At 36.3% G+C, this 24,283-nt stretch overlaps 2 protein-coding genes across 11 annotated transcripts; both read left to right on the forward strand.

Annotated features, from left to right (window-relative positions):
* The first annotated feature begins 10,206 nt into the window (after positions 1-10,206).
* Positions 10,207-15,036, forward strand: LOC113299268 (phosphatidylinositol N-acetylglucosaminyltransferase subunit GPI1-like). The gene is made up of 9 exons (XM_026548259.1): positions 10,207-10,721; positions 11,331-11,717; positions 11,811-11,951; positions 12,044-12,147; positions 12,251-12,472; positions 12,870-13,364; positions 13,509-13,933; positions 14,371-14,464; positions 14,585-15,036. Exons 1-9 carry the CDS (start codon positions 10,539-10,541, stop codon positions 14,715-14,717), a joined length of 2,184 nt encoding a protein of 727 aa, XP_026404044.1. The 5' UTR covers positions 10,207-10,538; the 3' UTR covers positions 14,718-15,036.
* Positions 15,037-15,171: 135 nt separating this feature from the next.
* Positions 15,172-21,617, forward strand: LOC113299269 (cytochrome c-type biogenesis CcmH-like mitochondrial protein). 10 transcript variants are annotated; one of them, XM_026548265.1, is made up of 5 exons: positions 15,172-15,514; positions 16,552-16,703; positions 17,848-18,023; positions 20,887-21,018; positions 21,112-21,617. In XM_026548265.1, the coding sequence occupies exons 3-5, from the start codon at positions 17,880-17,882 to the stop codon at positions 21,295-21,297; spliced, it is 462 nt and encodes a 153-aa protein (XP_026404050.1). In that variant the 5' UTR covers positions 15,172-15,514; positions 16,552-16,703; positions 17,848-17,879; the 3' UTR covers positions 21,298-21,617. The 10 variants fall into 10 exon arrangements, with proteins under 10 accessions (XP_026404050.1, XP_026404054.1, XP_026404055.1 ...); XM_026548269.1 differs by having other exon boundaries at positions 16,614-16,703; XM_026548261.1 differs by having other exon boundaries at positions 15,173-15,514; positions 17,840-18,023.
* The last annotated feature ends 2,666 nt before the right edge of the window (positions 21,618-24,283 follow it).

A 24,283-nucleotide genomic window follows, 5' to 3' on the forward strand; every position in this document is an offset into this window, starting at 1 on the left:
CCAACAAATCGTCAACTCTTCATGAGTTCTTTGTATTTGCTCACGTGAGAATATGGACACTACATGGTTGATCCACGGTCCCATGTAGTCGCTCCCTCCTTCGTCCCATGGTTAAAATTCGGACGAACCATGAATTGATCATCGATTGATCAAATTAGGGTTTCTGAATCCAAGGATCATCATTCCAGATTCCAACCTTAATAATTTTACGACGACCTCATGGTCATTAATTTTATTAATTATGCTCGGTTCAACGACCAGTATTCTAATTAATATTTTTGGTACGTTGCCAGTAATCCATCAGACGAGCAACACATGCTCAGACGACCAAATATTCAACAATTCATCACATGAGCAACACTTGCTCAGATGATAAATATTTATTCAAACCAAGGAATATTGGTTCAACAATCAATATTCAACGATCCATCGAATGAGCAATACTTGCTCACTTCATCGTAAGAACTATACGTCTGTCTCATGACATGTTCAATTCACGAGTTTCAGAACATCATGTTCAACTCAACGACTACATGGACTCATCGTCCCATCAAACCACGAAGTCATCAATTGACTAACAAACCACGAGACGTCAATCGTGTTACTTGGGGGGATATCACTTAGGTTTTTGGTCTGGCGGTATACGACACGTGTGTTCAAACACACGATGGAATGTGAGCAAGTCGTGCAATCAGTTGAAGGAATTCACGAGGTAGTGGGTGCAAAATCGACCAAGTCTCCACACGTTGAGCAACTGGTTTCAAACACGATCTCCACTTACCCACTTCCTTGATTCCATCAACTGTCACACTTCATGGAATCATGGTGTTTACAATTCCAGCAATATAAATAAGTCTCTGAATCATGATTGAATCACCATCATCAGTATCATCAATCTCACGTCTCATCGACAACACGAGATCATCAACTCATCAATTGAGCAACTACTCTCAATTGAGCAATTTCAATCACTTAGAGCTTATCGTATTCGGAATTAACACACCCACAATCTTTGATTACCATCGATTCCACATATTTCTCAGCTACCCTCCTAAAGATCAACACATCCTCTCTTATGACCGAATTTACTCTGGAACGGTCATTGTCTTATTTTAGGCCAGAGTACTACAAATTGATCTCTCGAATCTAAAGCACCCCCTTTGCAGCGGTGCATATGTGTGAGGTTTAATATTTCGCTCAGTTTGAGGAGTCTCCTCCTTACGGTCGTCTCCTCAATTCCTTAAAACCAGCAAATCGTTTTTCCCTATCTACAATCATATGAAAATTTGTATGACTCGTGAACCAGATCGGTATACATACTTGTATGCAAACCATTCTTGAACTGTGGTTACGGAAACCAGGGTGAGTATCCAAACCGTTATACGAACTAAAATAGTTATGTGTTCCTGAACTCGGTGGCGTTCCCAAACCGGTACGCAAACCGATCCAGATCTGTGAACTCCGGACCAGCGTCAGTCTTTGAGTTTCCAAATCGCTACGCAAACCTTAAAAGTTTTGTGAATTCCGGAACTTAGGTGTGGTGGAAAGTTTGCAAACTGGTACGCAAACCAAAAAGTTATGTGAACTTCGGAACTCGGTTTTGGGCTAAAGTTTCCAAAAAGGTTTGCGAACTGTGATTGAACCGATTCACGAACTACTACGTATTTGTACTCATACATCTACTATTCATGTCGATTATATTTTCAAGTGTGTATAAATTATTTTTTCGAAATAATTAACATTTGATTAATTCTATATAAATGCTAGACTTAATTGATCACATGTTTGTGATTCAGAGTTAATGTCTTATGTGTTCATGAAAATGAAGATTAAGCTTTTAAGTTCAAACTGGCTAGTTTCGGCTAACCATGTTGAACATAGTTTTTGTACACGATTCGGTTACGGTCTCACCTAACCAGAGTGTATATCTTGTTTATGTAAATCAAATTCAAAGACTCATCTAGCGGTGGATATTGTTTGCTTGGTTTCAAAGCTATCCTAGCTTAAACCTAAAGCAACCCATGCTTTGAATGTCTATAAAAGGAGAACTCCTAGGAACTGGGATCTTTGAATCCTGACACTACTTTTTGGTGTGTCCTATTTGTATCTAAAGTCGTCCTCTCCATAAACCCTTTTAGGGTTTAACGACTATAAAGACTTCATTGGGATTCGTGAAGCCAGGTCCCATAATCTTTCCTTGATAACTCGAGTATCCTGATCTTGATTGTTTGTAGAGATTTCTCCAACGATCAAGATAGATAGTGATCATCAAAGTTCTCTTCGTCTCAGACTTTGGTGATTCCGCAAGTTTTATACTTGTGAGTTGAGTAATAATCTAGGATACGCTTCGAGTTGCGTAAGTCCGGATTTTGAGAATAGCTAGATTTTTGTCAAAGCTATTAATTTCCACCACCTTGATCATACGTTTGATTTTGATCATCTGTTTAGATCATAATCAGGAAATCAATTACATAAGATTAATCTGTGTCAGGAAGATTTGGTTTAAAGTCTTTAATTGAGTTGAAGTAACTCTTAGTTGGTTTTCCGTCATCTAAGGGAATCAATTGCGCGGAGTCCTACTGGGATGTAAGAGGCGTAAGGAGCGCGACTGTACCTTAATCGGTAGGATATCTTTTAGGGATCAACTACATCCAAGTCCAAAGTTAATTCGTAGTAGCGGCATAATACAGTTTGGTGTTCAATCTGGACTAGGTCCTGAGGTTTTTCTGCATTTGCGGTTTCCTTGTTAACAAAACTTCTGGTGTCTGTTTTATTTCTTTTTCCGCGTTATATTGTTTATCTTTATAATTGAAATATCACAGGTTGTACGTTGATCAATCTTAGTAGATATATCCGACCTAGCTTGTTGGATACGACTAGATTCATTCTTGGACAATCGGTCTTTGGTACCGTCCAAGTATTCTCTTTGTGATTAGGTTCATACTTGTTTCTATAAACGTTCTAATAGAAAGAGAAAGAGATATAACTCTAGATATTATTCCTTGATTGATTTTATCTCTAGTATTTGTATTGAGTTTGTCCATAATGATTTCCTAAGAAAAAAGTGGTGGTGTATTTTGGTACCCCGCGTTTTCACTATCTACTACAAACAAGAACTTCCGATTAAGAAACTTAAGCACACAGTTGTTCATAAACACACTATTATAGTAGATAATATTATTTCAAGCTTCCCATGGAATATTTCAGGTTGGATTTAAATCTTCTTTAAGAGCTGTGACTAAAGTATGATAATCTGATTGCATGCTGCATGAACTCATCCTCAATTTCTTATCCAGTTTAGAGCTATGGAACATGATTTTTCTTTTGCATTTAGTGGGAAGAATGGTCATCCATACCCTTCTCTAATGGACCTTCTTTGACCTGTAGAATCCATAATTTAAACAGCAAATCCCATAGTTAAATCTGTTTCTAAAAAAGATGCATCAAACTGAACCAACAAGTCTGGATTAGGTTTATTATTCTCTGAACTATCAAAGTGAACATGAGTATGCTTAGTAGGTTTATCAGTATAGTGGTGTTTATGGGCAAAAACTTATTTTGGTGAAAAGAGTAAAAGTGGGGTGATAGACACATTTTTGTGTCTGATTTGTCTTAATTCTATATATTTTTAGTGCTCATTTTTGTAGTTATTATGGTGTTTTATGTGTATATAGGTGTTTTTGGAGAAATAAACTCCTGCGAAAAAATTGGCTCGAAAAGTAATATTTTGTACCTCGGAGAAAGTTACTAAAGGAACCCGAAAAAGTGTTAAAGGCACTCAGAGGAGTTGATAAAGGCACCCGGAACATTGTTATTTGCACCTTGTTATTTGTACTCTAAGTGCTAAAGGGACTCCACATATGGATAGGGGGAGCCCATCTTCTTCCCGAAATTCAAATTCAAAATCGGCGAGAAATTTAGGTTTCACAGGCAGAATTAGGGTTCGGATTTTGGTATTTTCTGGAAGAGATTCAACTACTGGAATTGGACCTATTTGGGCTTAACAGGGTTGGTATGTCTTCCAAATTCGAAAGACTTGGGCTGGATCAACGATTTGAAGAAAACAGGGGCTAAAAACATTATCGGGTTGTTAAGAGAAAATATACTCTATGGGATTCGTATCTTTCAGGTTTGGAAAGATTACAATTCACAACCGCGTATAGAAGAGAAAAAAAAAGGAATCTCCATGACTTTCACGAAAATAAAAAAGGGAGATTTAATCGGGATTTCTAGGGTTTTTTGGGTGTATAAAAGGCGTAGTCGAGTCCCAGAAGAATCTACACAAGTTGAGAGAGGGTTTAGAGGAGTTTAGAACGCAAGAATAGGGAGAAAAAAATCAAGTTGCAGGAATTTTTTTCTGCTGTTGCAAGTGTTGAAGACGAAGAACATAAGACCATCAAAAACTTTGGCAGAAGACATGGTTTATTCTATAGCAAAATAGATTTATCGTTTTTCAGCAGTACTTACGAAATACCTTCAGCGACTGAGACTTATCTTTTCCAAATTTTGCCCTATACCGCTCAAATCTGTAACGCGATTAAAACGTTGCAGATTCTCTATTTTGTATTATTTCACCTCCTTGTACACTTTTTGAGCTATGAACACATATTTTGAGCAAGTGATTAATATGAGGAGCTAAACCCCATTGCTGAAGCGACGGATGAATCCATTGATTCAAGAAAAGTGGCATATTTCTATTTTATATGATTTTTATAATTTCTTTTATGATTATTTGCTTTGATTAAAAACTGATTTAAGTTTGTTGTTTTTTTACTAATAAATTGTGATTTATTTTGATAGAGCATGCATAGCCTAGGGTTGTCGATGTTATATACTTTCGATATACAATTTTTACTTTTACAATATATTAGAATCACTTTGAAAGTAAAGAACTGCATGAATATTTATCAGATTGAATCACTTTATTGATTAATGGTGGAATCCCGAGTCTCAGTGCTTTTTATAATCTTGGTATCAACTTTCAATGGAGTTTTCTTTGTTTAGTTTTAAAAATTTAGTTTAAAATCAAAATCTTTACAAGTCTGAGAATCAAATCTTTTCTTATCATTATATAAACTACATCATGGGGTAGGTTGACGAGAAAGGAGTCTGAACTCTAAACAAATGTACTATATGAAAGTACTTTAGTTTCTAGAGATCAATCTGTGCAATTATGGGCTAAAACAATAAATGATCGTTCTAATCTTGTTTTGGTCACGAAGGAAGCAGAAGGATTGGTCTTAAGGAGAGAAGCAAAGGAAATGTTGAGATCAGAGTGTTAGAATAGTTATGATGGTTGTGTATGACTGTGTATGAAGAATTCTCTGTGTATAACTGAGAGAAGGTTTATGTGTAATCAGATTGAAAAAATTGTTCGTAAGTTGTATGTTTGTATACTCTGAATAATCGGATTTGAACAGATTAAAGAGTCTATTTATAGAGTCATAACTTCATACCCCGACCTCGTAGGAAGGGGAAGTTGTGAAGTAGTGAGGAGGTGGATATCGTGGTAAAGTGATGAAAACCGTGTCCCTATTGTTTAGGAAGACTAGACGATTGCACACCCACTACTCCTTTTATTCTTGTTAACTGTTCGCTCTTCCTAATACTTTCTCGTAATCTGTGTATTGCTACACCGCATGTGGTAGACTGACAGACTAATACCCTGGTGAATATCCCTCATTTGTGACATTATTGATCTCTAGTGTGATTTTATTAGAAAATACTAATTTAATTTGTAGTCAAAGACACTTGCATAGTCATGTTGACTGGTGAATCATCATGTCTGTCTCGCGATTGACAAGTCTTGATGAGTCTGACGAGATTGGTGAGGCTCGTTTGCAGCAGGCATATCAAATATATATATATATAGGCTCTATTTCAAGTCTTGAAAATCATGAATGAGTTGTGAGGGTTCACCTGTGTCAATCAACATGTGAATAGGTGATGTCGAATATATGTGTTGACCAGGTCAAGCACTGCTTTTCATGACATCGACGAGAGGTGATGAGTGGTCATGAAATACACGGGAAAGAAGATATATGAATATGGAAGTAGTTGAGCATATGTAGCAGAATATATGTGTGAAGCCATATGAAAACAATATATTTTAGACCAATCAATATGTTAGGCTGTCCATGTCAGTCACGTGTGAGTTGCATGCATGAGAGGTCACAAATGTCAAATCAAGTTTCATAGAAATGTGTTAGATGTTTAAATACACTTTCAAGTAGAATAAATAAGTTAAATATATGTAATTGAACCATTGAATACAAAAAATATTGCACTCAGATAAACTATTACATTGGATGTGACTGCATATATTTCATTGTCTTCAACTGGGTATGAAAATAAAATAGACAAAAACATATTAAAGTTCGAGTAACTTCTCCATAATTTGAATGACTAGTAGATGTTTAATTTTGCTATTCTAGTTGATATCCCATTTGTAGAGGATATGTGTAAGAAGTAGATGAATCTTCAAAGTCTATCATGATAGTCATGCATTTGATAGTGAGATTGTTGGTCGAAATTTTATTGATTCTCCGTTCTGATAAAGAATTGATCACTGAGTAACATCATCACATTTGTTGGCTTAAACTACTAGGTCTAAGTTCACCATGTTGATATTTATACCTTGTAACATATAAATTATCGAAGTCAACTAATAAAAGCTAACCTGTGGCGTTGTAACATATATGGATCTTGTTGTTTAACACTATGATTTTGATCCCGAGTACCAATATGATAGGACTATCATGGATGTTATCACCAAAACAACATTATCTAGCTCCACTTTCATCTTCTGATGTTGTCATCAAGCTCCACTTTCACCTTTTTGATGTTGTCATCAATAAAAATTATTACCACCATCCCAATGTTCACAAATCAATGTCAACAAAAATTTACAATGTTCACAAATATTTCCAATGTTATTTGGAACACATAAGTGCTAAAAACGTCCACAATCACAGACCAAAAACCTAGACTACAATCAAATTTTGTATGGAAATCAATCACACTCGTTGGGAGTAAAGCAAATTTAGTTCGAATTTTCTAGGGTTTGAAACCAAATTGAAGTACTGAAACAGACTAAAACTAACTTTAGTGGGGCGTAGATATAATGAGCATGCGAGGGAAGGCGTAAGTATAAAGTGCATTCAGAGGTAGGCTCTAATATAGAGAGCGTCTGGGCATGGGCCGTGATTATAAGTAGCGTCTGAGTTGGGCGCAGGTATAATAACCGCCCAAGAAAACAACCATTTATACGTGCATATAATTTGCGCCGGAGAACGAGACGCACATATAATTTGCATCCGGGGTATGGGACGCACATATAACCTGCGTCGGGGTATGAGCCGCGTTATGAGTCACACATATAATTTGTGCCAGGGTATTGAAGCACATTTTACTAGCGCATGGGTGTGGATGTACATATAATTAGCGCCTCTTCTCATACACTTTTTATACATGCGTCAGACTATAATATGGTTCTTTACGGTTGCGCGTGAAGTCCAAAAACAAAAATTTTAGGCCAAAATTGGTGTGGTGTTTGGTCTCTTGTCCTCTTCATGATTTTGGACGCTCTAAGAACATTAACAGAGGTGTAACAAATTTACTATTTCCAATTCAGTAATGCTTTTAATAATACATTTTTTTTCTTTTCAAACTGGTAAAAAGTATTTGATCATGGCTTATGTTTATATATCTTTTGTATTTTGTATCTGTCATTATTCTTACGTACAGGTGGATACAGATTGATATGACACAGATTTTGTATATATCTACAGATATAGGATATCCAGAAATACAAATATTATGAGGATTTTGTATTAAATTTGGTACCAAAGGATGAAATTCAGAGAACAGAAAAAGATGTTGTATCACCGACTTCAAGGCATTGTGATTCTTTCCAACAAATATTTCGACCCATCATTAATGATTGGCGAGTATAATTAGTCAATGAAATAATGTTGAAGATACAATGAATCCCTAACAACGTTGTTGGATTCAAGAGTTATACTCCCTTGACCCAACCAATAACACACAGTAAATAGGATCTGATGATGCTTAGAGAGAAACGAAATCAGAGACTTTTGATGTGTTGAAATGGGAGTAAGTCTTTGTAATTTACGGAGGTCTTATATCTAATAGAGATGTATCTTCATCTCCAACAGATGCCTTCATCCATTAATGGGAAGAAACGCGTATGTAGAAATTTCAGGAAAACCGAATTAGGTGTTCAAATTTGAAGCCATAAAAAAAAATTACGAGACGTTGTCTCGCACTCTGCTAAAGGGCGCTTACCCCAAGACCCTCGCGACCTAACCTGTCAGGTCGAACACAAACGATGGGGATGCCTCTTCTGGGCCCCCCTTTCGTAGCGACATACATTTGTAAAAATATCCAACATTTTCCCTTATTTTCAAAAATGAAAAACACAAAAGCAAAGTAAAAGACTTTTAAACGGAGTAGCTGCATCACTGGACTTTTAATCTCTAAGAAAATTCTATTTTTCCTTTCAGCAACACCATTTTATTGAGGTGTATAAGGTGCAACAAATTGATGAAATGAACCACGCTCTTGACAGAAGAGTTTAATCTTGTTAGGAAAATATTCACCACCAGATCAGAACGAGTTTTTTTAATTTTCTGTCCGAATTGTGTCTTCACTTCTGCTTTGTATATTCCAAAAATATCAAAGACATCATCCTTACATTTCATCAAGTAAGTATAAGCATACCAAGTATAGTCATCAATAAAAGTGACATATTATTTGTTTCCACCACGAGTCATATGATTCTTATGATCACCAACATCAGTATGTACTAGTTCAAGCAAGGCAGAATTTCTTACTACATATTTAAAAGATATTCTATGTATTTTTACTTGCACACAAATTTCACATTTAAAAACATTATCGAAATTGCAATCAGAAATTTATTTTAATTTTTTCATGTTTCTAAGGAACCATAATTCACATGTCCTAATCTACCATGCCATAAACCAACAGAAAAATATAAGCAGAACCATTATTTATTAAACTAAGCTTAATCATCCCATTACAAGTGTATTCTTGTCTAACAAACACACCGTTTTTGGATAATACAAACTTATTAGCCTCGTAGGTCATCTTGAATCTAACCTTCATAACAAGGTCTCCAAAAACAAGGTTTTTCACAATGTCAGGGACATGTAAAACATTAGTAAGAGTAACAGTCTTTCCCGAAGTAAAAGAGAGTTCAACAGTGCCTTAGCTAATTACTTTGCTACGTAGGTTGTTTGCTGAAGTAACTTCGTTTCCTCTTCAAGAATGTACCACAACTTGATGGTGATCAGCAAAAATTTCACGGTCTCTTGCCAACGAGTAAAATTCTCACCATCGTTCCAAGCGATTCAGAATCTGGTTTATAACTTGCAAGGACTGAGCAGTTACATTTGAAGTTTCACCCTCCATTATCAAAAAGATATTTGCTAGAAAACCGTTGAAAATTGGGTACCACAAGATGAAATACAAAGAAGAGAAAAGAATGTTGTATCACTAACTTCAAGGCCTTGCGATTCTTTTTTAGCAAATATTTCGACCCTTCATTAATGATTGGTGAGTATAATTGGTCAATGAAGCTCTGATAACGTTGTTGGATTCAAAATTTGTACTCCCTTGACCCAACCAAGAACACAGTAGATAAAATCTAATGATGCTTAGAGAGAAAAGAAATTGGAGATCTTAGACGTGTTGAAATGGGATAAAGTCTTCGCAATTTATTGAGGGTTTCATGTCTATTGGAGATGTCTCTTCATTTCCAACAGATGCCTTCAAAAAACATCCATTAATGGGGACAGACGCGTCTGTAGAAATTTCTGGAAATCCGAATTAGTTTTTCAAACTCAAAACCAGAAAATTTATACGAGAGACGATGTCTCGCAATCTACTAAGGGGTGTTCTCCCTTAAACTTCCGAGATCTGACCTGTCAGGTCGAACACAAACAATGGGGTTACCACCCCGGACCCCTTTCCGCAAACACTTATTAAAATATCCAACAAATATTGCATCAATGTCAAACACATATCGATAAAGAGATACCAATACGATACACCAAAACCGCACTTGTATCTGCCATGGCCCATGATTAACGGATCACCTCGAGTCCTCGACGCACTTAGTTGGCCTTCTCGATTGGTGATTGGCTGCCCAGCCTGCCCTCGAGATGCTTTCCGGATATTTCTGATCCTTGAACGCGATGACAACTCAAGACGGCGAAGACAACTACGCCATTAAATTAACAAAAGCATCACCTCCTTGCCTTGTAGCAGTCGCCCGTACAGACAATAATACCCTCGGTATCTTTTCACTGATCACACACAATTGCAGTTGCTTTTTTCTGCTTTATCTCAGTCAAAAGTCTCTAGAATCAAATCTTTGTTCTCCATTCCCATTCGTAAATTAGGGTTTCATTGGAAGAACAAAATCTATGGTTTTTTCATGAGCAGTCATCAGTGTTTGTTACCTTCTTAAAAACTTCAAAATAAAATAAAAAATGAAACAAAAATGTCGGATTTGGTGGCCTAGACAACATAACTCCTCGTGTGATGAAAAAACCCCTAATTCAGTGGTTTTATTTGGTTGGTTTTTTCCTTCTTCAACTTCATTTGACATTGTTGTTTCAGTTGTTGCTTCACCAGAAAAGATCAAACATTCTCATCCTCAGCCCGATTTTCAGGTATTTTGATTTTGGCTTTGCTAACTAAACACATGGAGAATTATTTTTTGAGTTTGAGTTTGCTTCATGTGATGTTTTTTCATAGAAATGTTTGTTTCATTGTTTCTTATTCAGGATTGTTATCTTAGATTGACAAAATTTGATATAATTTTAGGGTTCCTTGATTTTGGCTTGATTGCAAGTATCTGAATTGTATAAGGAGGAGATGGTATACATTTCCTAAGGGTCATAACATTACTCTACATCTTCAAAGTTAAGTTTTGAGACTGGCATAGTCGGAAATTTCAATGAGACACTCATTCAATGCACTTGTCAGTTTTTGCAACATTGCTTGTGCTCACATTTTATTATTTTATTATTGCAAGTTCAAATTCAGCCATTCATTCGTAAGATTCTTCGTGCAGTGATCTTTTTGTTGTATCATTCTGTTCTTTTCCAGATTTTGGGAAGTTAAATGCACCATTACCAGAAGTCTCGTTGTGTTGTAAAGTTCTTTCATTTTTCTTCTTCCATAGACCGACTTAAATCAAAGAGTGTGGGAAATTTAGATAGGTGTTGCTATTTTGAACGGCTTTCTGACCCATGCTAATTATTTGAATGTTGTTTCAGGGGATTCTTCGTTTTACAAATGCAAAGATGCCTCTAATTCTACAAGGTAAATCAACATTTTCTATGTTGGGATATTGTGCAGCAGGCTGCAGCTTTGATGGACAATATGAAGGTGTTGGAATTGAAGAAAATTACTCATCGACGACCAATGACGACATAAGTTCGCAGAAGAATAAAAACTCGTCTTTTCAAGATCTTGAGAGATGGAGTTGTGGGTGCTGCAAGCTCGATGGATTTCTAGAACAGCATAGGCATGAATCTATTAGTAGGAGTAACTGGATCCAGCTCTCATATGACACTGCTTCTTCATGTGGAAATGCCCTTCGGATCCCAACATTGCATCACGTACACTTAGATGGGCTAGTATTGGCAAGCTTTGACGTTCACGTATGTAAGTGGGGAGTACCTTTATCTGGTTATTGCTATATTTGCTCCTCAGATTCTTTCTAAAAAAAATTTGTTCTATTTAAATGGATTCAGGTAATTCTGTATGACCCACCTACTTTTGGCTCACACCATTTTTCGTTGAACTCATGGGATTCATCTGGACAAGTGAGAATACATCCCAAGAGACCCATATGGGTTGAGGAGCTTCACCAGAAACGACCTCATACAGATTTGGTAATATTGGCATGGACTTCGTGCCCTTTTTTATGGAATACTTGTATTATAGCCTTCTTTATCTGCTAAACAAAGTTTGGAATCAAATGCAGGATATGGTCGTATGCGCTATCAATAGTGCTACTGCTGCTAAAATAGTCTTCGAGAGTTGCCTTGGTCCTCAAAATTCCATTGACAAATTTCCAGTTATGTCCTGGTAATCTTTTTGTCTTTACATATATCTCTTTATTCTTAGATACCTCAATCAGTTACCTCCGTCATGAAACTTGCTATTAATAGGCTGTCCCGTGGCTGTTCAGGCTAGCTAATGTCACATTGCATCTAGGAGCGGCTCTCGTGGCTTCCTTCTTCACTTTTCTTTACATCGTTCTGCAGTTATGTCATAGATTTATGCATTGCGGTTCCGAATTATTCCTTCACAGAATAGTGGCAAGGCCATTTGGTCATACGTGCAGGAACATTCATATTCGCAGTTGTCAGCTTCTGTATTGGCCGGTTTATCTCCGGGATTGGGGCATGAGGTAAATCTTATTATCCTCAATGGGATAATTCTATATTTGCTAATTACTACTTTTTCCAAAATAATGCTTGTGAGCTGTTACTTGTTATAGACCGATGTCATGAATGACATACAGATAGCCCAGGGTTGACTAGGTAAGGGTACCTACCAAAAATATCTCACAAAAATAAGATGTTTTAACTTGGAGATAACTACATTAAAGTTTGGATTGCTACGATCATACGCAGCAGGACAACTTTGGTATTTGAAATCCTCTTCACGTGTGGCATGGTGGTACTAATATGTGGTTCCTGATGATGAGTTGGCCTTTTCACATTGGTTCTTGACAAGAGTGTTTTTTTAGCTTTTAAAGGTCGCTATGATACTAGCTCCCGTCCTGATTTTTGAGTTGTTTGTAGGTATCAACCAAGTGCAGAATATGTACATAAAGCTGCATTACGTCAGCATTTCATTTGGTCTAGTGTAGTCGTTGACGCGTTCTTCGGAAATATTGTTGGGGTTGCATTATTACTCAATATGGAAGCATTATGCCCATGGATATTGAACCTTGCTCATGGCATTACAAATGATTTGTTGCGTTCTGGTTGTGTGTGGCTAATGGGGGTCCCTGCAGGCTTTAAATTGAATACGGAACTAGCAGGAATTCTAGGAATTATCTCACTTAATGCAATTCAAATTTGGTCTACCCTTTGGTTCTTTCTACACTTCCTCTTTCGATATTTTATTCAAGGGCTTGCTGTATGTGGGATTGTACTGGGAGTGACAGTACCTGCCTCTATAATCATAGATACTATTATGCTGGCAACCTTACACGTGTCGACTCTTCATCGATTTTTCTCGCTTATATATTCTCTGCAGATCCAGGCACTTGTTGCTCTTTGGCGTCTTTTCAGGTGAATTTACCTATATCTTTCCTGAGTTTGCTTTTTAGGCAACAGCCTTCAAAATAGTCTTTAAAACTTGGTTAACAGGATATGCTAGATGTCCTTTCGCTGTAAGTTTTAGTGGGCTCATGTGATGTTCTAATTACCTGTCAGGGGTCGAAAATGGAACCCACTTCGGGAAAGATATGATAGTAATGCCTACACTGTGAAGCAGCATGTGGTTGGATCGCTTCTGTTTACACCACTATTACTACTAATTCCAACAACGTCAGTCTTCTATATTTTCTTCAGTATTCTGAATACAACCATCAGTCTGATATGCATTATGATTGAGGTTGCTATATCTATTCTTCATGCAACGCCTTACGCCAAAATTGCTCTCTGGATGGTGAGGCGAAGAAGACTTCCAACTGGGATATGGTTTGAAATAGTATCGTGCCCTAGTATCGAAAAGCCTGGTTCTTCAAGGATGGGTTTCTTCAGTAAACGAGCTCTACCGCTGATGAAAACAGAAGAGAAGAAAGACGAAAGGCCTAGAATTCTGGTTTCAATCCTCAGAAGCAACATTGCAAGTATAGGTAAGAGGCATGAGCAATTCTGCTTCTCCCTTTCTTCTTTTTCTGTTTTAAGTGGTAAACATGATAGTGCTTATCTAGTTGCAATCCTTGGTTGCATTTTGTTGTCAATGGTGGAAATAACGACTGTTTGAGATTCTAGCTAAATGAATCTTAACCATAGCTGTATCTTGTTGGTGATTTTCTTTCTCCTTTCTCATAATTAGATTAGTTTAGTCTTAGTTAAAAGATCTTATTTGTATACAAGCTTTTATCAGCTGTATCATTTGGAGCTGGTTGGACGTTTCCATGTTCAGTAGTATCACTGGCATATCTGCACAAAGTCACTCTGACATTTCCAAAGTTGATAAGTAGCATCTAGTTCTTGAAGATCCTGTTTCTATTTTTTTCAATTGACGCCGTGAATAAGGATGTTGATTTCGGAGAGGAAGCTTTTGCAGGACAAATCATTTTACCACATTACAGAGATGTATTTCGTGGAGTTTCCATCTCTTCTGGTGCAATATCAGCCTATGGAGTTCTTATGGGAAAAAAGTGAGTTTCCTGCATATCCTAGCACATCTGCGCTCCTCTGTTGATCACAATTTTTTTTCATTCTTTTTTATCTAGATATATTCGTATAGTGACTTTATATGGATCATGATGTCCTTTCAGAATTCCAACTTCGCTGAATACTAGCCTACCTTCAACAATGCCGTGGCTGTTTATATCCTTTAGGGAGTATTGGTGGCTATGCCATGACTCTATACTTGCGTGGGGGACAAACAGATCCGAGTTGCAGTCTTAACATTCCTCATAAACAAAGAAAAAAAGAATTCATTGCTTGTGATCTGAAGTGATTAATCTACATAATATTTGTCTGATATGCAATATTGTTTCCCAGCCACACCATGCCGTGCTTCCACAATTGCCCTCTGTTGGTTGTTGTTGAGGGCATGTAGAAGATTTTGAAAGCCACGGAACACAGTTTAGACTAGGCCATGGTATATGTTCTCATATGAATTTGAAGGTTTTAGTGTATCATTTTTGTAATGCAGATCCATTTTTGTAAGCAAACATCTAATCTAATGGTTAAATAGCATTTTTCTCTCTTTAGTCAGAGAATTGGAACCTGTTCTGAAATACCGATCTTTCTCTAAATCTAAACGCAGACATTACTATCATGTCTTGATAATATCTTTGAAGAAGTGGACGGAGAGAGTTGTAGGTCTGAATGTTCGTGAAGGCTGAGAATTGTACTCGACCTTCATGAACGTTTTATCTGCAAGTGAAAAAAAACACTTTGACCTCCTAGAGAGCTTTGCCTTCTCCTCTTAAAGAGCACGTCTTGAGTCGAGAGTGTGCTGCGTCTAGACCTAGAGTAACAACTTCGACTCGGGACTTGGATCACGTTTCTCTAACTCATACCAAAATTCGGGCACCCTTTACTACAAATTCTCTTCCTCTTCAATTGTGTTTCACTGCCATGCGCGGAACAGGTTACAGTACATTGTGAAGAAAAAGGGAGCGACGATATAGAGCCGGTTTTAGCACGGGATGCCTGTCGGTTTCAATCAAACTGACCTAATAACGTGAATCAAGCAGGTAATTGTATAAAGAGCTTACCGAGTCAATTTAGTACGCAAGGAAAAAACCCGTAATCGAACTAAGTTCTTAGAATTCCATCATTTAATTTCAAACTAGCTTTCACACCTAAATCAGTACTTCTAAGTATCCAATCTCTTATTCTCATCCAATTTAGTCGAGATGTTTGCTATCCATGGTTAAGTATTTGAAGACCTAACATGGTTAAGTCAGGTGTGTACTTTAGTTGTTTGTGGAAATACCCAACAGAAAAGTAATGTTCATTTGTATTTTGGTTTGGTTTGATTTGATTTTTCTTAAAGATTTGTTAGTTTTATAATTACAGGTAACTGGTTCCCTGTTTCTCTCTGAATATTGTATGATCATTTCACCATCTCAAACCCAGGAACCTTACTACTATGAAACAACAAAAGAGATGATTTGTTTGTTTATAACTAATTGTATTTTACTTTGTAGAAAGTGCTGCTTGTTTATATGCTAAGCAATGTTTTTTTTTTTCAAAAATGGTATACTATACAGTTCCATTTATAAAGCTAGAGGACTTGGTATTTACCCTGCTAAAGATTGTATAGAGGGTTTCAACTCCACTTTGTGCCGTAACTCACTGATACTGGTGACAGAATATTTAGGTACCCTAGTCCAGCATAGGAAAGAGTAACTTCACCCACCTATGAGGTTGGGTAATTGAGTTTTCTGCTACCTTAGGAATTGACGTGCTCCAGCAAGAGCTTTTCCTTCTTCCCGCTCAAATGTTCAAAACCTGAAGTCAAAATATGCTTATTTTTGTTTCATTTTGCACCTGGTAGTTGAGGCTATAAGCCTAAACTCAGTGATAGATAGTTAGATTTAAGAACACCGTCCTACCAGGCCGAATTTGAGTAAGAAAGATTGCCATTTTGTATATTCATTTTCTTTCGAAGGATTTTAGCTCTGAAGAAAAAAGAAAAAGCAAGTCCTGTTCGGCTGATGTAATTCTTCTTTATAACTGCTTTATAATATGCAAAATGCTTTTTGAGGATAACTTTGGTTTGAATCAGTTTCAGTTTAAATCCACTCCTATTGTCGAAGTGCTTTGATAAAAGTCTGCTGTGCAATTCAGAGTAAGCTTCTTTGCCTGGATTTTAGGCTGTCCACCTTTCAGGATCACCAACTGTAGCGAGAAGCACAGCTCTAGTTACCCTAAACTCTGGTATGCTTCAGAACCATATCAAAATTCTTAAAATGAAACAAATCTATGCTCCAAATGTAATATCAGTCAGCATATTGTAAGAGGTGAACAATCTGAATGATCTCTTGATGGGTAGACTGCCATCAAATAGCTCCATAAGATTGTTACCCGGCTTTTGTTTAAGCTTCATTTTAGGAGAATCAACTACTTGACCATTGGAATACCAATATTGTGGAAATGAAACCATTTGCTGTTGGTTAATCATAGCAAGTTTGTGGATAAGCGATTTGATATCATACATATGTTGGTTACTGTTGATGAATTTCTTCTTTAATTCTATGTTTCTGAATGAAAAAAACTAATAGCTTAATCTTAAATTTGTTGCATATTGCAACTAATGGAGATACTTGCAAGTTGGTTGAAATAGAGTAGACGTGAAATTATTGGTTAAAATAGGGGTGCATGACTAGTAAGAAACTCCACGTTTTCACTATATTATTACATTTGGTTCCTGAAATGGAATTACAGAGTTGAGATTCCTCAGCTCAAATTGTAGAATCGTAGAAGAAGTTATTTTTTCTTTTTTGAAAGAAGGAACAACTTTAGAAAACAAATATTTATTCTGTTAGCCACAAATATGATTCTCAAACTGTACAAACGTTTATAGTCATCAATGAATCCAAGTCTAATCTGTTGTTCGCCAAATTTGGTGTAATTATTTAATAATTATGTATTGAATTTTGATTTTTATACTTTACTACCCTTTTATAAGTAAGGTTTCTCCAGTTCAGATTAAAAAGTTCATCTGTTAAATATTGAGTTGTAATATTTACTAGATATGAGTTCTATTGTTTTGATCAGAGAATCGGTGTTTTACTCATGTTTCGATTTTGGTACCCCGTACAAGGTATGGTAAACTTAGTTTTTAAGCTGCAAGAAATGTGGGGTCCAAATTATTCTTTGATCAGATATAGTTTCCATCAAGATCAATTCTTGTTCAGTAATTGGATTTTCTGGATACTTTTTAATTTATCGGTATTACGTATTTTTTAAATATGTGAAGTTGTTCCATTTGGGTTTTCAAAGAAACTGTTTGGCTAAATACTTGATCTATAGAAATTGCGAATATGGACGAATTTGATTCATTTTTTATATAGTTTTCCAGAGATCTTGGTGGTATTAGTGGTCGTTTGGGTGATGGAGAAGGAAGACGAAGCAGTGAAGAATGCACAGGTTGTGGAAGCTAGGGCCAGAAATATTAGCCACAATGTACGGTGTACAGATTGTGGAAGTCAATCAATTGAAGACTCACAAGCTGATGTTGCCATTCTTCTGAGGAAGGTAACTCATTTTGCTTTTTTCCTTCCTACATATTTTGAAGAAAACCAACTTCCCAAGAATCTATTAGAAAAGTACAAAGAGACATTCTCAAACTTAACAACTGAAGAGATTTACCAGGTTAAGGTTTTCATTCATGAATATGTCATCTGAAATCCTGATTCTAGTGCTACAAACTTACGTTAAATAGAATTATGACCAAAACATCGACTTCCGTACGACCAAGAAAACTTAGTGCCTATTAGTTTGTGCTGCTTTTGTAAGTTGAGTCATCATCATATGATTTTTAGCCTTGGCCGTTCCACTCGTGTCCGTAAGGTAATGTTAGAATTTGAAGGTTAAGCTACACTAGTCTTGCTTGAAGAAGAGGTACTAACTTCCCTGCGGTCCTTGACCCTCATCTTGGTGTGTGTCTTGGTACCATGCAACTTACCTTTACAGCATACAAGAACCCATTTGTCCAGCCAAACATATCACTAGGCAGGCCCTCAGAAACTGGATTTTGAGTGTCTACTTTGTTTTAGAACCGAGTGAAATTAAATGCATAACACGACTTTAATAGAATAAGGCACATTCTGATTCGTAGATTCACGAAACATGGCAGTGGACAAACTTAAGATGTCTGGAACCGGTTTTAAATTACTGAAGGTAATGATTGATTCCCAGTTACACTCAAACTGCTTTCAGTAAATGTGTCTTTTCTTAAACATGAGTTGCACGTTTTATTTCCAGCATTAAATCTAGCTTGTCGAGAACTAGGTTTTATATTGCATAGCTGATTTCTGGTTTATTTCATGATTCATTCCTGAAACTACCCGCAGATTCCACATTGAAAACCTTAATTATTCAAAGATTTAACATGACACTACTTTCCGATTTCAACAGTAAAGCGGGAAGTTCAATACTGTTTGATAAGTTTGCTTCTCGATTTCAACACTAAATAGGGACGCTCAATATTGTATGATAAGTTTGAATTTGGGACTGTGTACTCTTACCCTGAAACAGAAAGTAAAATATTAACTGGTGTGAAGACATTTATGGAACTTGAGAGTCATTTGAATCTAAGCATCATTTTGTATCTTGGTATATGGATTATGATTCTAGCTTCAGCTGATCCCACAATGGTGCATCAACTTCTTCCAGGAATTCTATGTGATCTGCTTCAATGCATTTTCTCCAAGACTTTCTTCTTCTTTCTCCACTGATAGCACTTTATTCCCTTGAAACTCTTTGTCACCATTCTTGCGATAAATTTGTGATTTAGATATCTTTGAAAACATTTCCTTCTCTGCGTATTTCTTTGCTTCCTTTGAAAACTCCAAAAATTATAATAAGTTACTCCTGAGTCAAACTATATTTGATTCTTCTGAAATCTTAAACAACACTATCGTCGAACTGCTGCTGATTTAAATTTGATTCTTCATGTTCGTAGGGCTTTCTTCTCTTCTTCTCGTTTGATTTTGAAACACCCGGACAGTTTTTTTAAGGCTACTTGGTGTCTGGAAAAGTTTGCATGATTTAAATGGAAAAAAAAATGTGTTACTTTTGTTGGAATTTGTGCTAGATCTCGATTGTGATTGAAAATTGGCCACTAAAATAGGAGGTAAAAGGGTGGTGCATTTCCATAGGCGGAGAAAACTTCTGCATATTTTTTCCTGTTAATTAAAGGCTCAATGCTCAGCTATGACCAAATATTGCTCTCTTAGAATTTGAGTTATTTTTTCACATTTGCACCATGCAAATTTTTCTTGGATACTAATGAAGCCTAAGTGGCTAAGATTTCCATTTTGGATGTCAGTTTCCTTTGTGTATATCCTGTGCGAAAAGATATTCGAAAGAATCTTTATTCCCTAATTCGAAACAGAATGTGTTGGTTCCTTCTATACAAGTTAGAGTTTGGCATAACTAGTCATCGAGGAGCGAAAATGTGAAATAAGAGGTGAATTACTGTAACCACTAAAAATTTAGCAGTCAACCAATAGAGATGATTTTGAGTTCATTGTGTAGGTAATCAATGTGTAGCTGATAGAAACTGGAGATCGACACAGAGATTTACATGGTTTGGCATACTAGGTCTAAATCCATGGATTTGTTCTATAATGATTGTTTCCATTACCAAGGTTTTAGATCTTCAAGAGGAAAAGATGAAGCAGAGAAGAGAAAGTAGCTTAGAGGATAAGTAGACAAAGAAGCTATCTTATAATCCAACGTGCATTCCCTTTATAGAGAAGATTGCTTGCATACGTAATTGCTTTAAAAGAGAATGGACATTAGGTTTTTGGACAACTACTTTGCGCTGCTTAAAGTCTAAGCTATTTTATTTTTTTCTGCTTTGTCTCTTTTTTGGAAGCTCTGAAACAATTGTAATGGGAGGAACCATGATAAAACACTAACCCGTGGAGGTAGGACTTAGTATGCCATCCTCGGTTCTTATTTGCATTTAGGCTACTTTCATAATGATCTCAAGATTAGATTTTTAGTGGCTACAATCATGCTAAGCTGCTAAGTAATTGTACGCTTTTAGCGTAGTATAGCTAACGAGAAAATATTTAGTAGCACTTGTTTGTATTTTCGTTCCTCAACTTATTTGAATTAGGTTTGATAGAAAGAGTGTGACGATGGGTATTAGCAAGAACTGGGCGCTTTAACTCAACCTCATTTTATCTACATTTGGTCAAAAAGCTGGATGAAAGGCAGTTTGACTGCAAACTGTTTCCTTAACTTGACTAAGACACCTTCTAATATACATTTAGTCTGTATCAAATCTGTATAGGAAGAGGAGCAATATGACGTTTTAGCCTAACCTTGTTATTTTATTTAGTAAGTCCCAAATATCCTAACATATCTTCTTCCACCATCTTCATAGTTGATCCGTGACGAAATTCGCTCTGGGAAAAGCGATAAAGAGATATTTAAAAAGCTGGAGGACGATTTTGGAGAGACGGTACTTTATGCTCCACGTTTTGATCTACAAACTGCGGCTCTTTGGCTATCACCGGTTAGTTAAAATGAAGGATTGTTATTGATATGATCTTGATCTAAATTAACGTTTTTGATGTATAACATGACAGTTTTGGGTTTCTGGATATAGTTTCTAGTTGCAGGGGGTGCGGCAGGGGTATGGGCTTATCAAAAGCATAGACAGAAGACTAACGTGCACATAATGGCGCTGAACCTAGTGAGGGGTGTTCCGTTAACCCCGAGAGAAAGAGAGACGATGCTAGATATTCTAACACCACCACCTGCACCAGGCAGAAGGCGATGGTGGGGTTTATAATGACTGCTGACTCCATAGCTTGCACAACTTCTTCCATTATCTTAAAGGTTTTATTGCCTCCTTTGGTAATGTTTTACCAATTAATGTGAGATTCTGTATGGTTTTTTATGCGAAGTTGCATATTTTTTTTTATCAATGGTGGAGAAAAACTCTGTCCGAAGTTGACAAGTGGAGTTTTAGTTCAAACCAAAATTTTGTAAAGGAGAATTTTGCCCTATGAATGCTTCTTGAATTCGACTCTGACGGAATGTCATAGCCAAACTATTTTAACATGGCTGCTAATAGAGGGTGCTAATTTTACCACCTCCATTTCACGCAAAGTGGTATTTTTAGTTTCTTAATTATGTAATTTTAGGCTCAAAAAAGGAAAAAGTGAAAGTGAAAACGGAGGTTGTAGAGCGTTTGTGGATTGTAATTGGTTTACTGTTGCAACATGGTGTCATTGCTAAGACACTGCTACTTCAACCGTACTGTTAGTTGCTTAGAGCATCTCCAACAATGGTTGCTAAAAATCTTAATTTTTATTTAGATCCTTATTTATGGGGTTTTATATATGTGGGAAAAATAACAATGTTTTGTTCATGTACCATCTCCAATAGTGAAGGGTCTTATTTATAAAAATAGTTTTTTTGGATAAATAATAAAATTGATTTCTTTTTTCCTATTAATTTAGAAAAAGTTATTTGGAAATAATAATTAAAAAAGTTATTAAATTGATGAGATGTAGGTCATTCTCAAGGTCTAAATAAGATTTTCTATAAGACCTTCTTATTTATTTTCACATCCTTTCTTATTCTTAGAACCTATTATTGAAAATGAATATCTGGAAAATGGGGGTGTAAAATTTTATGTGTCATGAAAAATAAATAATTTCACCCTTTACTGGAGATGTTCTTAAAAAACTATCCTCTAAGGATAAATCTTATGGTACGCTAAACTAGCAGCTAGATTAACACTCCACATCAGTGCTAATTTAGCAACCTGTGCTAATCTAGCTTCCTAATGGCTGAACAATTCCGCGTGGATAAAATATCTCAATTCCACACCATGATTCTTTTAATTTAAAAGTTTATTTTTAGAAAGGTCAAAAGTCAAAAAGGTTAAGTTGTCCACTCCATCTAAATGCCCCACGTCCGTATTAATTTGTGGAGAGAGGATTTAATACCGTCCTCCTAGGAAGTCTACACATCACGTCCTCTCTTCAATTTAATAAAACAATCCAATGGTCTCAAATTAAGGAAGACAACACAAAAAATTTACACCCCAAGGACGACTCTTCGAGGTTCAAAAATATTTCCCTTTCTTAAAGTTAACCCAACATACGAAAAACATTTTCAGTATATCAACTTTCAGCGTTGTATCATTCATCGAGATGGATGGGAGATTTTTTTATTTTTTTTGCGTTGAATCATTGAGCGGAAAGGTGGTTTTTTCGACGCTGAATTATTCAACGAAACTATCTAGCTGCTAGTTCACAAGCTAGCAACTGATAGGAGAGAGAATTAGTGTTAATTTTTAGGCCATATTTTTTTCTGAATTACAATACTTAACTGTTAATCTAACACCTTCAATCTATCCCATAAGACTTAGCCTAAGAGAGATGTCCTTCTTTATATTTCATTAGACATTCCATTTTTCAAAACCAAAACTTTTAATGTTATTTGACACACAATAATTTCTATAGGCCTATTGTGGATTTGCACCCTTGGGATCCATAAACTTTTTGAATCTTATTAACCAAAGATTTCAATTTTTGAAATCTTATTCACACGTATTTGGTGAATCTCAACATTTTTTGAAAACTGAACTTCCTCAAAAGGAAACACGAGAAAATTTCAATTTTCTTAGGAGTAATCTTTTTGAGGAAGTGGACAAAAAAAGTCATGGTTGAGTGTCCATGATGGTTGAGAAACTGTGATGTTATCTTCGATTAAGTGCACATGAAAATTATTATGTGGCTCCAAAGAATGTTGCGTTAGCGATCTCCTTTTCCTAAGAATGGCAAAGATTGTATGTATTTCTCTGACACGCGAAGAATGTTGTGCCCTCTTTTAAGAATCGACGTCCATTGTCAAGAAAACGGGTGTGGCAGGTCGTCCATTGCAACAGTCACCGACGTTTAGGACACAATTTAACTGGCAACCCCAACTATCACTATTAGCAGTCCCTCCGTTACTCCAAAGATGACATATTTTAAATTTGAGCAATTCATACAGCAAGGACAAAAAAAGAAGTATTTTTCCCAGTTATATCTTTATGGATAACTAGTAAAATTTAGAAATAACACCTCTTTCAAAACTATGCCAGGAGATATTTGTAAATTTTATAACGTTGGAAAGTATTTTAAAATACGTATAAGTAATGAATATAAACATGACTATCAAATGATACGTTAGGGAAATTTTATAAAGTACCCATATTCGGAATATACACAACTAAAGTACCCGTTTTTTACAAATTTTCTAAAGTGCCCTAAGTTTGACCGGTTTTTGAATAAAACGGTTGTTGATGGTGGTTTTTAGCTTAGGGTTAAAATCGTAAAACCTTGCATCTGACGTCACTCTGCAAGAAAACGGTGCCGTGATTGCAAACCTCTCCACCGACATATTTATTGAGCCATTTGATATATTTACATGAAATTTATCCAGACTGGCGAATGTAGCAACCATCCCAAACACTCTGTAAATTTCGTCACCTCGCCAATACAAGACTCACTGAGTACTTTCCTGTGCTATGTTTCCCGGCAAAACCCTTAATATCGGTATGGCATGACGGATTTGTGTTCACTCGCAGCGGAGTAGCATGAACCTCCAAGTACCAAAGTTAAGGCCATCGCACAAAATGCTCAGATGGAAAGCACACTGTATTCTGTAGATAAAGATTTTTGTGGCAGCATACAAAATCCAGCCAATTATTGTGATAACTCACAAAAAGCTCATAAACCCACTAATTTGCAAAATTAGGATTTCGCACCCCGCGCAGTACA

The sequence above is a fragment of the Papaver somniferum genome, chromosome 7 (genome assembly GCF_003573695.1).
Source record: "Papaver somniferum cultivar HN1 chromosome 7, ASM357369v1, whole genome shotgun sequence".
Classification (NCBI taxonomy): Eukaryota; Viridiplantae; Streptophyta; class Magnoliopsida; order Ranunculales; family Papaveraceae; genus Papaver; species Papaver somniferum.